This window comes from Pezoporus flaviventris, unplaced genomic scaffold (assembly GCF_033815535.1).
Source record: "Pezoporus flaviventris isolate CSIRO_AGI_PZ_B2104156 unplaced genomic scaffold, CSIRO_AGI_Pfla_v1 ptg000011l, whole genome shotgun sequence".
Taxonomy (NCBI): Eukaryota; Metazoa; Chordata; class Aves; order Psittaciformes; family Psittacidae; genus Pezoporus; species Pezoporus flaviventris.
Window position 1 is genome coordinate 2,725,678 of NW_026892559.1, and position 15,012 is coordinate 2,740,689.

General features: G+C 48.2%; 2 protein-coding genes across 3 annotated transcripts; both read right to left on the bottom strand.

Moving 5' to 3' along the window:
* Positions 1-7,823: 7,823 nt before the first annotated feature.
* MIEF1 (mitochondrial elongation factor 1) lies at positions 7,824-14,401 on the bottom strand. 2 transcript variants are annotated; one of them, XM_061450789.1, is made up of 5 exons: positions 14,282-14,401; positions 12,234-12,382; positions 11,923-12,103; positions 9,696-9,958; positions 7,824-8,630 (listed from the first exon to the last, which is right to left on the bottom strand). In XM_061450789.1, the coding sequence occupies exons 2-5, from the start codon at positions 12,375-12,377 to the stop codon at positions 7,824-7,826; spliced, it is 1,395 nt and encodes a 464-aa protein (XP_061306773.1). In that variant the 5' UTR covers positions 12,378-12,382; positions 14,282-14,401. The 2 variants fall into 2 exon arrangements, with proteins under 2 accessions (XP_061306773.1, XP_061306774.1); XM_061450790.1 differs by lacking the exon at positions 14,282-14,401 and adding an exon at positions 13,677-13,809.
* On the bottom strand, positions 13,845-14,396 carry LOC133267991 (mitochondrial ribosome and complex I assembly factor AltMIEF1). The gene is made up of 2 exons (XM_061450793.1): positions 14,282-14,396; positions 13,845-14,085 (listed from the first exon to the last, which is right to left on the bottom strand). The coding sequence occupies exon 2, from the start codon at positions 14,058-14,060 to the stop codon at positions 13,848-13,850; it is 213 nt and encodes a 70-aa protein (XP_061306777.1). The 5' UTR covers positions 14,061-14,085; positions 14,282-14,396; the 3' UTR covers positions 13,845-13,847.
* Positions 14,402-15,012: the final 611 nt, after the last annotated feature.

Sequence of the window (15,012 nt, forward strand, 5' to 3'; positions counted from 1 at the left end):
ATTGAATAGGTGCTGTGGTTTCTCAATCCACTGCCCCTCTTACTGGTATCACTGTGGCACATGGTGAGAGAGGTTTGCAGTTCTTTTAACAAGAGGAGGTTTCTGTGCTTGAGTGCTGAGGGAGCTGTTTGGAGGCCAAAGCCAGATGTGCCTGAGAAACCAGCCACAGCAACCCACCTCTGCTGGGGAGGGAGGCACTGCTGGCTTGCTCTTTTGGCACTCAAAGGGAGAGACTTTGTTGAGGCCTTGTACTGGGATCATGATGACAGTAGACATCACTGGGGCTGAGGCAACATAGGTGCTGTTCAGGAAGGTAACATTTGAGCTATTCACCTTAGCCATGCAGTCTCAGTGAGACTGATTTAGATGATGAGCACTTATCAGAAATATAGGTCTCCTCTAGGCAGGGCAGGCTCTGTCTGACCACAGAAGGGTGAAGTCTGTCCCAGGCCACAAGACTTGGAAGTCCAGCCTGCTGGTGACACCAGGCATCTTCTTTTGTTATGCAAAGTGACAAACTGAAGATGAATCATTCTTTTTCTGAATTTTCTCTTCTTACATAAGAAATAAATTACAAAACAAAAACAAAAAGAAAGGAGAAGTATTCCTAATCCGAATCATTAGCTCATTGTACAAGATGATTTCTACTGTCTCTCTCACAGCCACAGGCACTGATTTGGATAAGAGAAGGCTTGTGCCTTGGTCACGCGCTTGCCTCAGCAAAACCTAACCTCCACATGAATGCCAGGAAGCTGGGCCCCTGCCAACATGCCCTCTTAACAAGCAGTATGGGAGCTGCAGCTCTGTGGCTTATGGGATTCCTGTCTTGTTCTACCTTTGCTTCAGCGCATCGCAGGCTCTCTGACAGCGTACCGCTGCTGCTGTGAACAGGCAGGAGTCGAACATAATTCAGACTGTATTATCTGTATAATCGGCAGTAGTTATCAAGTCCAAGGCTGTAACTATCCTCTGTGCTGAATAAATTTAAGAACTTGAAGGCAAAAATGTCTTGCTGCCACACTGCTTCCGGGAGTGATTGCTTCTTGCCTTTTGGAGGGGGTAAGGAGCCTGCCAGGGCATTGTGAGCTTTGAAGCAGTGTCTGACAGGACATGTGAAGAGCCAAGATCATTTGCCATCTATGCCCATGTGTCTGTTGCCTGTTAGGTCTCTGTTCTTTAGAAGGCTGAGCAGAATGAGACAAGAGAGACCTACCAGACTAGGATCATTGTAGTGGGATGACTGATGGCACAGTGTATCATTCCTGTGCTTCTGTGGATCAGTGACAATTCTACCGTGCTGAGGGGCAGGGGAAGGGGTTGGCTTGCACCGAAGTAATTGTTGCCTAAAAAAGAAGATCCAAAACAAACCTGAAAACTCAGACAAGCAACTTTTGCCTCTTATTTGTGAGAGATGGCTTTCCACGAAGAATGTGGTTAGAATTGATGTGTATATATATATTTCCCCTGAGAAGCTTAGCACTGAGTGTTAATAGACAGATCAAAGAGCTACTTAGCCACTGGAGCCAGGGAAATTGAACCAGGGCAGCAAAATAAAAATCAATCTCACTTTTAGCGTGTTTAAAGTGATTTTGTTCAGAACTGACTTCTGCGTGAGTACTTAGGAAAGCTTAAGACCATGAAAAGTTGAGTTCCACGAGCCAAACTCTGTCTCCCACTCTCCTGCTAGTCATAAAATGATGAGAACGCTTTAATGTAGAGAATGATTTCAGATCTTCTATGCTTTACCTGTTGGTTAGACCACTCTTTTTTTGCCTTACCTTTGCAGTATTCCGCAGGATCACATACTATGAAGATATTATTAGCCTGCTCACCACCACATTTCTGGCTCTGTGACTCGTGGGTAATGCTGCCCTTCTCAGAGTACACTAGGAAAACATTTAGACTGTGCTATCCCCCATTGTGTAGAGGACATACTTGTTACATGAGAGCTGTTTTAAGTTGAATCCTAAAAAACGGAGCGGGAGGATATTTGTCAAATCTCTCAGACCGTAACTCAGCCTGACAAGGATAAAGAAGGTAAGATCCAGATACCTCAAACAGTTCCCCAAGTGTCTAGACTGCAGCAGTCCTCTTAGGGCTGGGAGCCAATACTGAGTTTCACTGGCAGGAGGGGAAATCTCCCATTTATTGCTTGCTGCATCTCTGAGCAAAGCCCAACGTTTCAAGATCCAGTTGCAGATTCAGTGAGCCATTCTGGAGCCATCGAATCACACCCAAGTGCAGGGAGCAGACCACTGTATTTTATCTTACCTGGAAGAGAGCCTTCTCATTTGGAAGAGGCCCCTCTTTTTTCCATGAAACTAAATTTAAAAAGCAGCAGCTGTCTGCATCTTTTCCAGAATTTAGAGTATCAAAATAAACCTTAAAAATCCCCTCAGAGGCGATGAAGTCTTTGGGGAAGAAAAGAAACATTCATCCTCTAGTTCAATGTTTTAGCATGATAATCTCATATTTGGGATACAGTCATCCTCTCCCCCTCTCCCCCAGCCTAAGATCAGCCACAGGATAGTCAGACTGGAGTTTATTTTTTTATTTGTTTAAAATGAGGACAGGCAAAAATAAATCAGTAAAATGTAATTTTACTGCTTCATTTCCAGGACAGGGCCCTGGTTATATAACAAAGCACGCAAAATATTTTGCTTTTTCCAAAATTCATCTTCCTCCTAAGCCATTTGTTCCTTAGGCTAAGAGGAGAGACAGAGAGTCTTTGCAGCCTGGAGAACCATTTATGCTCTTCTTTGTAGCAACCTTTTCCATACTTGAAATAATTACCCTGACTCCCCTCAATTATTTCTTCACTCCATTAAACAAATCCGTATCTTTTGATCTTTCCTCCCTGTTCATGCCAGGACAGCTTTTATGCAAAAGTGCAAACCACTGCATACATTAAACATGTATTGCAAGCTCTAGGCTTTCCAGGGGCATTAACTTGAGGCTGTATTGCCTGGCACAGATTGCACAAAGCAGCTCATTTTAGCTATTCCTATAAGGCTCCATACGATGTGTAACGTGCTTGATCTTGTATGATCTGTATCTAGCACAGAACAGATTAAAGGAAAAATCCCAAAACACCACAGGTGAGGGGTATCAGAAAAAAAAAACAAACAAAACGTTAGAGATGTAGATTCCCTTTGTATCATAGAATCCCAGACTGGTTTGGGTTGGAAGGGACCTTAAAGCACACCCAGTTCCAACCCCCTGCCATGGGCAGGGACACCTTCCACTAGACCAGGTTGCTCCAAGCCCCTTCCAACCTGGCCTTGAACACTGCCAGGGATGGGGCAGCCACAGCTTCTCTGGGCAACCTGTGCCAGGGCCTCACCGCCCTCACAGGGAAGAACTTTTTCCTCATGGCTGACCTAAATTTCCCCTCTTTCAGTTTAAAGCCATTCCCCCTTGTCCTGTCACTACATGCCCTTGTAAAAAGTCCCTCTCTAGATTTCTTGTAGGCCCCTTTTAGGTACTGGAAGCTGCTCTAAGGTCTCCCCTGAGCCTCCAAGATTGTTAAATGCTAATTGCCGAGTCCTCATTAAAACAAGTCTCACAGGACAATGTCCCCATAGAATGCCTTCCCACAAGTAAGGAGCCTGGGATCCATCAAAAGCAGCACAATTTTGTGCTTTACTTGACGTTCAGCACTTCTGCCCCACCCCAAGCAGGCACATAGATCTGGGTCTTACTTGGAAGAGCTTCGATTAGATCAGACACAGGCCCCTGGCACAGCAGCTTCCTCACTGCCTCAAGGCTGATGCTTGGATAAGTGGAGGAGCACATCTGGCCAGGGACAGGATGGGCATGGAGAAAGAAACACAACTGAGCAAGGGCAGGGAAGCTTGCGCAGGAAAGTTTAATATTAAGAGGCACGGAAGCCTGCGAAGTCTGGGGAGCCACATGAAAAACAGGTGCCTGCCCAGGCATGCGGCTATCAGAGAAAGGATGGGAGGCACAGCACTGTAATTACACATCATCTTGTGACTGATGCGAATGCTGCCAGGAGCCAGCGAGCTGCAGCACCGAGCTGACTGCTCTCTCAAGACAAGTTGCAGAGAGCCACAAAGGGAAAGCAAGTGAATCAGCAAGGGGCACGTCAGTCTCCAAGCTGAGACTGACACCACGCCACTGGTGTGGTGCAGAATTATGTCAGGGTGAAGGTGATGCACTGAGAGACGCTCCTTTGTTTATAAACACACCAGAGACAACCAGGGAACTGTGGAAAGTCATTTTATTCCAGAATCTCACACACTCTGTCACAGACCATGCACTTAAGACTTTCCCCTTTGCAAATCTGCAGCCTCCAGGCCTAGGAGAGATGGGGCATCATCTCTTCATTTCTCACTGCAGGTACCCACATGCTAACTAAGAGTAAGGGCCCTGACAGCAGCTCACCAGGAGGCAGAAAGTAGCCACTTTCTTTCATAATTGCTTTTAAACGTGTGGGAAAAGAAATCCATCTGACTTTAAGGATTAGCAGTGGAGCTCAGCAACACTGAGCAACCCCACAGCTAAGCAAGTTGGTCCTCGCCCCATGGTTACAGGGAACAAGACTACAATCTCGTGGGAAGCATCCTTGAGAGCCCAGGCAGCAACCAACCAAACGCATGCTCTGGGCCTCTTACAATCAATTTGTCTCTGAGCAGCTCTGCCAGGAAGGTGGCTGGGAGCTGCCCTCTTCACATTCATCTTTAGGTCCTCCTGCTTTGTGCTATAGCTTTGACTAGGAAGGAGCCTAACCATAGGCGAGAGCCCTCCAGTCTGTTCATCACCACATGTACTGTGTTTAATACTGAAAGGATCCGGTTCAAAAGATGCTGTAACAGTCTGTCTGACCCACAGGCTGGGTACAGCATTATGTAAGCTTCCCGAAGATTTACCCTACTCCTTCTTCCTGGCCTCTGTTGCTAATTATGCCTGACCCTACTCTCGAAATACTCCTCGTTGCAGTGTCCCTGTGACACATTACATCTTTGGCCTCTGCTGAGACTGCCACTGCCAGGGCAGCTATTGCCCACTGGGGTGGCTGCCTGTAGAAGTGAGCATTTGCCTCCCGAGAACGGGCTTGTGGCTAGCTCAGAGGAGGACACAACTGAAGGGAAGAACTGATGGGAGTGATTCAAGTGAAGTGGAGCAAAGGCTACAGAAAAGGCAAAAAGGCAGCTTCAGTCTCCATTTGATACACAAATTGAGCTCAATAGCAGCAAGAAATGGCCGTAAAATATTAATTCATTAGGTTGCCAGGAAGAAGTAAAAGCATTCATGTGTAAAAAGAGATATGTATGTGACACAAGCCAGCTAAGACATTGGCTTCCTTCTGTTTGTGTCTCACCTTTCTTTGTTTCTATAGTTTTGATCATTCCAAACCATGTTCCTGCTCAACAACATTCTATGTGAAGACCACGGTATTGGAGTCAGCACCAAGTGAAGGGGTGAGATGACACTGAAGAAATGAACTTACAGGGAACTCCTGACAACCCACATATTTTAATATTTTTGTTGACCTTCAAGTAATTAAAAGAAAGGGGAATTTCCCCCAATAGCCCATAGGCTCCAAGTCTCATCCGTCTGCTTTTAGGCGAGGAAGGCTGACATCAGAAAGGCAGTGGAAAGCAGGGAAAGGAAGAGGGGAAGAAAATCTGGGAACCAGAGTGAAAAGCAATCAACAGCTGACCAACACTGACTGCTGCAAAACTTACAAAACACAGAATCATACAAATGAAACTTGTGTTAACCCTTTATACACTTACAGACTTTATATACACACACAGACTTCAAAGTATGCATCTGGCAGTCTAAAAAATACCAGTACCCTAAGGATTAAATAATTTAAAATGCAACGTTGCGTTATCACTGTATAGGAATACTATCTGACATCCTGGCTAAAATGGACGGATTGTCCAGGGATAGATGCTCCCTCCCTCATCTCACTAACACTGCCTCTAAAAAGAAAGCAAGGACTAAAGACTCCCCTCTATGGTTCTACTCCTGAACACCTTGAAACTTCACTGTCAAATGGGAGAAGCCCTGAGAGGAAGGGAAGAAAAGAGGATTCATGCTCTCTCCAAACTGCTGGTGCAGTACCTCCCTCCATTGGCAAGGGAGGATGGACAACAAGGGGGAAAAAGGTGCTAAAGCTGGGAAAAGGTATATTTCTGTAATGACAACTGGTCTTTGAGAGAGACTCGGGAGGATACCTTCTCTCCCCCTCTTTGAAGTCAAGAGGCCAGAAGGCTTAATTAAAAGTACAGAAAGACTGTGTGGCTAGTTAAGGAGACCAGCAGTGCTGCAGCTGCCCCCTGAAACCCATATCATGGTCAGCAGTGAATGGGAGGGCAGCTAAACGAGAACAGCTTGACAGCAACCATAAGCAGGAGTGGGCAGAACTGCATTACCAACAGATCCAAACAGAACAGGAAGGTGCGCCCTCACCAGCTTTCCAAGAGTAATTGTAAACTGGGAGCACTGGAAAGTCAGCACATGGGAATGAGGAAGGGGATGGACAGCCTCAGTTCTGAGGTGGCTGGGGAGGGAACTAAAACACACACTGAGAGCAGATGGCAAAGACAACATATCTCCAAATGCCATCTCTGCATATGTACCTTAATATCAGTGTATGAGACAGAAACTTGCTGATGACACCAGCTCAGTCCTGTCACCTTCACAGATATAAGGCTGGTGAGAACCTGGCTTACGTGTGCTTATCACAGAGCCCTTTGAGGCATGCAGTCCTGTTTCCACCCCCTATAAACCAGAACAGCCATAATCTCCTGGGGAAAAGATGAAAAAAATAATCCCTGTTCCCATGTGTGTCTCCCACCCCTCCCCCATGATCAGCCTCTCTTCCTCTAGGCCAGAGGCATCCGATGAGCTGCCCTGTTCTCCATTCCCCAGGGCCATTCCCACCAGCAGCATCCAGCAGATCTGGCTAGGCAGGAATGGCAAGCCCTGCTCCTTCGGCCTTGTAACACAGCCAGACCACAAAGGCTTCTTGCTCCCTTATGATGGCTTCAGTGAGAACTGCCCATACTGGAAGCTGTGTTGCAGCAGACTGGACAAGCCTCAGCCTTTATGCTGCCAAGGATGAGGTGGCTCTGTAGGAGCAGGATCCCTGGGCATTCTCCTGTTCCAAGCTCTACAGCCCTAAATACTGCCAGTGTCATCATTAACCTCTCAGAAATACAAAAAGCAACCCTATCCAAAACATCTCCCTCAGTCTGCCCTGCATGACTGGGTCAAAGGGACCAAAAAAGACCTAAAACCCCCCAAAATAAAAGAAGAGACAGTGTGGAACAGGAGGGAAAAAGAAACATGGGGCAAAGTCAGGGTGGGGGAAAGGATCTCAATGCAAGTCTGCTGAAATTGTCACTGGATTTACCAGCCCAGTTCCACCTTCTTCAAACCAAAATGGACTTAACTGTAGTAACTGCACTACAGGAAAAAAAAGTGCATAGTTCGGTTTGGTTTGTTTTTTTTTTTTTTGGTAGACACTTAAAATATTGGCAGAATGGATGTGAGGATCTTAGAGCTGCAGTTTTAGCCTCTTTTCCATAGCCAATGGGTACCTGTTGGGACAGAGATGGTGGAAATGGACCAGTAGCACCAAGAAATTCAGTGGGAGCACCAACTCCACAGCAGGAAATAATAATGAACCAAAAGGAGGGTAGGGTGGGGTGGGGTGGATGGGTTAGGGGAGGGATAGGAAAGAGAAGAGAAAAAGAGAAAGAGAAAGAGATGGAGGAGACATCTTTCGTGGTAATCAAAGTCCATTGTGGCTAAACCCTATCAATACTTCTCTAGGTAAGGCCCCATTATGTCTGCAGCAAGACCTCTGGCTCTGACAGAGAGCTGTAGAGAGTATAGCCCAACTCATCCACTTCTTCAGGGGTAAGCTCTGAAAACAAGTTCACCTTGGGGTTCAGAGCACTAGGGAGGACTCCTGCCTCCAAGTATCGGATCAACCCCTTCAGCGTCTGCAAGAAGCGATCAGCCAGCATGTCCTGGGACCAGTCGGACTCTTCTTGGCATAGGTGCAGGATGACATTGGTGAGCTGGCTGGCAGTGAGGTGACCCAGGGCTGGGTTTGACTTGCATATTGCTTTCAAGATCTTCAGGCATAAGCAACGGCAGCCAGAATCGCACTGGTCCAGGGCCCGGAGGCGAGCTGTTTCTGCTGGCCGCAGGCTCAGTCGCCACAAATTGTCATTCTGGGCCAATCGATGGGGTTTGGCCACAAGGATGATGTCACCCAGAGTCAGGGATGGAAGGAAGTCAATATATAGATGTCGTTCTGGATCGTACTGGACTTCCAGTGTCAAATCAGCTGGGGGAGCTGCTGGACGGATCACGTAATCCAAGAGAGTCCCAATTGCTGGCCAGTTGATGGAACCAGCTACAACTTTCTCAAAGGTGTCTGCTACAGTTTTGGGGGAAAGGTAACCCCCCACCACACAGCGATCCCAGTAGCTGCTTCCACGTGGAAAGTACTCTGGGTTTTCCCGACGCACCAAGTAGAAGCCAGGAATGTTCATGATAGTGTCCTCCCCCGGGATGCATGACCACAGGTTCTGCTCCAGCATCAGAGGCACAATGAGCTGGATATGGTCAGCTGTCACTACCTTTCACAAGACAGAAAAGTCAGTAAGAACATGCTGTTCCTCGCCACACTCAGTTTTATCCCCCACCTTTAAATAGCCTTCTGTTCAAAGGAACCTGGAATAAGGATTCAGCTGTCTTCACCCTCCTCTCTGTATGGGATTCACTGCCTCCTTTTGTCAAAGGATGTTCTGAAGGACTGCTTCCCATGATCAGGGGGATAGCTCCAAGGTAAAACCCCAGCTAGTGCTCATGCGGTATGTCCTACTTAGAAATCTTTAAATACTTCAGGACCTATCATGGACTCCATATAGATGACTCATTTTGCCTCCTATTACTCTAAGTCCACTCCTTGGATGTGAGATGCAGCTAACCCAGGGCACAGCAGCACATGATAATATAAAACAGGAAGCAGAGTATAGAGTTTCTAAACAAACTTAAATTGGCAAAGTTTAATTATCCCACTGTACAACCAGGTACTGCCCTCACCTGGTCTGCTATGTTGTCTGGAAAAAGGTCATTAACGATCCCTTTTCACCAATGTGATTAAGACCTCAGATCTAAGTTTCACTGGACCCTCGACACTCCGTTCCAGAGCTCTGACTCAAACAAAAAAGCGTGCCTCTGAATCACTCACTATAGCCATGGGCACCTTCACATCAGGAAGATATGCAGCAGGGGCTGCTGTCCAAGGGAAGACCTGTATGAATACACAGGAGTTCTAGGGGAATATCATGTATGTGGAAGGAGACAGAAGGGACGGAGAGAAAACACAGGTCTACCAGAGAAACAGCAAGATACAGCTAAAGGGAGGGTCAGAGGGGAAGGAAAGAAGGGCTGAGATAATCCAGAGAAATAAACCAGCAGAAAGCAATGCTTTGCCAACAGTGCCAGAGCAGCCTGGTCATGCCTGTTCCAACAGTACTGCAGAAATAAACGCCTGGCTCCACTGTGGGAAAGGCGACACCAGGAGCCTTTTATTACAGAGGAATGCTGTGCTGACACAGCACTGCCAACAGGGAAGCCTGAGATGCCCCTGCCTTGTCAGCCTTCTGGATAATGACCTGTCATGCGGCCCCAGGAATTACCTGCAGATCATCATAGAGGCTGCCACTGAGGTACATGTCACGCAGGGGCATGTCCGGCAGCTTGGCACGTAGGAAGCTGCGCAGCTCAGCACAGATATCCACGGCTGCCTGCTTGGCCCGGGCCTGCTCATCTCCTGGGATAGCCACCTTCCTTCGGTAATAAGCAAAAAGCTTTTCTTGCAGAGACAGGCGAAGGCGAGATTTTTTCAGCTCCACTTGACTCCTCTTGGCAGATGGCTTGGGCTTTGTGGGTCGGAAAAAGTCTGCAAGACAGAAGGAAAACTGTTGATCCTCTGCAGTGTCTCACCATGAAGTGATCCGCAGAAGAAAATCTGCAGTGCGAAGTGCAGCCTCCGAAGTCTCAGAAAGCTTTTAGCAGACATTTTGCATGCTTTACACAGGTACCAGTCAAAAGGGAGGTGCTGAGAAACTTCAAAAGATACTACTACAAGCAACAAACCAGATGAAAACAAGTTACTAGATTTGGAATTTAGCCAGAACAGACCAAGATTACTTCCTTGGCATGACGTTAATGGTTATGTGGGCAGCACCCCAGTTCAATTTCATCAAAAATTCAGCACTGTTACCAGTTCAGAAGCTCTCAGCATGATGCCAGACCAGTGGATAAGACACTCTTCAACAACCATCACTATCTCACTATGTTTTTAACATTATAATGGATTTGGAATAAGATCAGAGGAGATCACACCATCGTGTAATGAAATAGTTGTTAGGAGCCTGACCAACACTTATCAGGATGATGAGGTGACAGACCTTGGGGCTAGCAGAGCTCAGGCCGTCATAGCCCCAAACGCAAACTTCCCTCAAGCTTTCACTGTCCAAAGAAAAGAGGACCTACTCTTAGGCACAACACAATGCTTCATGCTGCCGCCTGCATTACTAAGCAGTGTCTAACCTGCACACATTCTCTAAGCCCCTTTTTTGTCTGACTGGCTTCCTAAAGAAATGGCAGTGTTTCCATCTATCTTTCAGAATCCTTTTAACACGGACCAAGAGTTTCAGAAGTTATGAATGAGAATTACAGATCTAAGAGGTCATTGGAAGGGCTCTAGTACCTAACGGGTGCAGGAGAAACCCCAAGTCAGTGGCCCCATTAAGGCAATCAGCTGTCGCACAGTTATTCGGCAACAGGCATTTGGCCACGCAGCACATGCAGAATGGCTGACCAAGCTGCACACAAACACATCTTGCCCAACCTCAGCAGCTGCTGTCTCTTGTCCCACTGGAGGCTTTGGACAGATCTGAGGTTTTGTGTGAAATGGAAATGGCCCACAAAACCACAGGGAACCAGACTTCATTGCCTGTTCATGAAACAAAAATCCCTTATTTTTCCATTTTAAGTTATTTTTAAGTCAAGAATGCAAGACACCATCATCAGTGGTTGTATTCCTCAATACTCATCTTTGGGCATTCTGATCAAATGATCTAAACCCTATTTAACACAGCTGCCTAGCTCTGCCTAATCCTCAGCAGAAAATCCACTGCCATCCTGAAGCTGACTTTCCTTCAGAGAATCTGGAAATCAAGTTAAAAGCTTGATCCTAATTTTTACTTTAAATCTCCAAGTATATCTCTCCTGAAGTGACCAGGGATAGAAGATAAAATCAGTGAGAAAAAACAAGCAAACACATATAACAAACACTGAGGGACTCTAAATTACTTACTATCCCACTCAGAAGGAGAATTGCAGGTCACTTTTCATAGCCTGTTGAAGACTAACTTAGTGATAAACAGCACTAAACAGGCAAACAGCATTACAGAAATTATTAGGAAAATGGTAGAAATAACACTGAAAATACTGTTATAAAATGCTAGTACGTTCACAATTTGCATATTCCCCTCTTAGAAAAAAACAACCCACAAACAAACTGGAATGGTCTAAAAAAGCAACAAAGAGCTTGAAAGGAATGGGATGTTTTTTTATCAGGAAAGATTGCCCAGGTAAGTATTCAGCTTGAAAGATAAAAGACTGAGGGAGAATAAAGCTCAAAACCATAAGAGGAATTAAGAATGCAAACAGATGACTATTATTTACTACTTTCCAACCTGACTTTTAATTCTTGAAGTTACCAACAGACTTGTTTAAAAGAAAATATCAAAACCCTGAGCTAGACAGAGCATTCTTTTTCCTGTAACCCTTTAAATGAATACAAGGTTTACAGGCCTGGACAACTCTGTAATGCAGAAGTATCCCCCTGCTCCTTACCCGTGTCTGCAGCTGAAGGATCAGTGGGAAGGGTCTGCAGGGAACGGCTGAGGCTAGTCTTCATGTCCTGGGTCAGTAAGCGTGAGGAGGAGCCCAGCCAGTTTGGCTCTTCCCAGCTCCTCTTTCCCGACTGGCTCAAGCGAGTGGGGCTGCTGGGAGCACTGATTGCCCGGTCGTACATCTAAAGAAACATCAGCAGGCACAGTTTGAGTCGTTAAGAGCCTATCACTTGCATTTTATCCAGCCTAGCACCAGCATCCTGGGGCTTTTCCCATTCCCTCTTTCCAGCACCCCGGTGCCCCCATGCTCACCCGTTTGACAGCCAGCGTGGCGATGCCCAGCATGGCAGCTCCACCCACACCCAGCACAAGCCGAGCATTGGACAGCACAAAGTCAATGGCTGTGCCGATGCCGTTGTCATCTTTCTTCCCTTTGCGCTGCCCAGCGCCTGCCATCTCACCTGGAAGGAGCAGAAGCATTAAGCAAACAGGTCAAAACACACAACCCCAACAGTTCACTCCCTTCTCCACCCCATGCTCACAGCTCTTGGGCTGCTAGCACGTAGCCATAGGAAGGGACTACTTAATTCTGCAGCCTCTTTAATTATCTTCCCTCAGAAAGCTGCTTATTCTCAAGACACGATAACAGTATTGATCAAGCTCTGCAATGACAGCATTTCTTTTGCTTTCAGCTCCGTTTATAACCTGGAGAAAGACATCCCAGATTTGATGCGGGGCTTCTAATCAAAGCATGGAGCCTACAAGGATGCTGAGAAGGACTCTGCATCAGGGACTGTAGTGATAGGACAAGGCGTAATGGGTTTAAACTAAAGGAGGGGAAGTTCAGGTTAGATATAAGGAAGAAGTTCTTTACTGTGAGGGTGGTGAGGCACTGGAACAGGCTGCCCAAAGAAGTGGTAAATGCTCCATCCCTGGCAGTGGTCAAGGCCAGGTTGGACGTGGACCTGAGCAAGCTGGTCTAGTGTGAGGCATCCCTGCTCATGGCAGGGGGTTGGAACTAGGTGATCTTAAGGTCCTTTCCAACACAAACCATTCTATGATTCTGTAACTGTGCAATCACCTAATGCTTTTTAAAAAAGAAAGTAACACTTGAGCAATATTTTGCAATAAAATCCTGTCTATTATGTAAAACTCTAAGACCATTCAGGTCTTTCAAACCTGGGCTTCTCAAACAAAGCACGGTGCTTTTTACGCTAATTTACTTTCTTATTCTAATGCATGTAGTTTTGCTCACAGACAAGGCAATGCAGGGATGGTCAACTGCATACCCATAACAAATCAGAAGCTTCAGAGAATCCACTCCCAGAATCAGTTTTTAGACAATGAACCTTAATGTTTTCTTACACATGTACTTTTGTTTCCCACTTAACCTCATCTTGATGTTTAACTTTAAAGAGTCTCCCTGGCGAACGACATGTGTAAAACACACTTTGCCACCGCTATACCCATAGAGGGGTCCTCAGTCAAACGGCATGAAAACACCACGAAACTCTCACAATCTGAATCAAACTCTGTTTTCTAAGCCAGTGCCAAAAGCTCAGACTCTGCCCCACTTGGGTAGTTTAAAACTGTCCTTAGGTCTTTCTAAGACCAAGCTGAAACCTCAGTCTGAATGAACCGGGATGAACCAGGAACCCCATCACTCTTCATCCCTAGGCAGAAAAAATGCACTTTCACAAAGCTAACCGTAACAGCAATGCAAAGAACACGGTTGTATCACTGTAAATGACCTACCTGTGACCTAATGCATTTGTAACGAGGAGAGCCCTCCTGCTGTGCCTGTGAAGGCACCTTCCGGGCTTCTTCAAGGCAATGGTGGTCAGGGAGCGTTAATCATCTCTTTCGGTTGGCGAGGGTATTTGGAAGGAAGATGGCAGTGGGGCCAAAAGGAACTATAGGGACTCTCTAGACCAGGCCCCCGAGCTTGCTCTGCAGGAAAGCTTGCCCCTTCTCCAACTGCCTTTCCTTGTCCTCCAGCCGCTGCAGCCCCTGGTTCTTGCGGAACTCGCGGCGAATGAAAGCCAGGTAGAAATCCCGGTCGGTGTAGCGCAGCCCACGACCCTGGCGCAGCAGAGCGCGGTAGAGGTTCAGCACAGCCTGCCGGGACCACGCTGCCATGGGGGATGTTCGCGGGGACGGCAACCTAGAGAGAAGTGATCCCAGTCAGCTTTTCCCTCCCAGAGGGACGGAACCGTCTAACGGCGCGCCGCGGACAACGGGCTCTCTGATGGGACCCTGCTGAGGCTGCGGGGGGCCGCCCGCAGCCCCCGCTCCCCGCCGAGGCCCCGCACCCGGGCGTACCCCACAATGGCCCCTGAAGCCCGGCGCCGCGCACTCACCGTGCCGGACCAGACCCTCACGGCAACCGCTGCCCACCGGCGGACCCCACCGCCGCCTGCCTCCCGGCACCGCTGCCGGGGTCACCCACCAACATGGCCGAGCCGCTTCCGGAGCACGACCCCGGCCTCCGCCAATCATCGAGCGAGCTCGCCGGGGCCCAAACCATCCCTTCCGGCCGCCGCTGTGGCAGCGCGGCGCTGGCTCCCCCTACCGGCCGGGCGCCGCTTAGTGCTTGCCGCCGTACGGCGAGCGCGAGGGGACGCTCCGCGCTGCGAGCCCGCGCCGGGAGGCTGCCCCCTGCCGGCGGGGAGCGGGACTGCCCCCATCCAGGTCCCGGTTGGGGTTGGGGTTGGGGTTGGGTTTGAGGGGACCGTGTGCCTCAGGGGGTGACAGCTTCGTGGTGAGGCGGCGGGGACACCCTGAAAGGCTGTGGGGAAGGGCTGAGGGCACGAGTGAGACCCCGCGGTGCGGCTCGGAGGGGCCCAGGCTGGCCGGGGACAGGCGAGGGTGGAGCAGTCGGGCTGTACTGCCATGGAGGGACGGAGGGACTCGTTAGCAGCCTGGGCTTCATGTGCTGCGGTGAAATGGGCTGGGTTGTTGGCCTTGGCTGCTCCGTGTGCCCTCAAGCGCGCTTCCCGTGGCCCAGAACGGCGCTAATAGGGCTTTTCCGTTCAGTGCTCTGGATCTGACAGGCCTAAATGCCATCAAACGGCCTCGTGTGAGCAAGGAG

Excerpts from the sequence above, each read along its gene's own strand:
- MIEF1 (XM_061450789.1), bottom strand. The coding sequence starts at position 12,377 with ATGGCAGGCGCTGGGCAGCGCAAAGGGAAGAAAGATGACAACGGCATC. Across the intron at positions 12,104-12,233 it reads CCACGCTGGCTGTCAAACGG|ATGTACGACCGGGCAATCAG; the intron begins GTGAGCATGGGG and ends ATGTTTCTTTAG. Across the intron at positions 8,631-9,695 it reads GCCTCTATGATGATCTGCAG|GTAGTGACAGCTGACCATAT; the intron begins GTAATTCCTGGG and ends GTCTTGTGAAAG.
- LOC133267991 (XM_061450793.1), bottom strand. The coding sequence starts at position 14,060 with ATGGCAGCGTGGTCCCGGCAGGCTGTGCTGAACCTCTACCGCGCTCTG.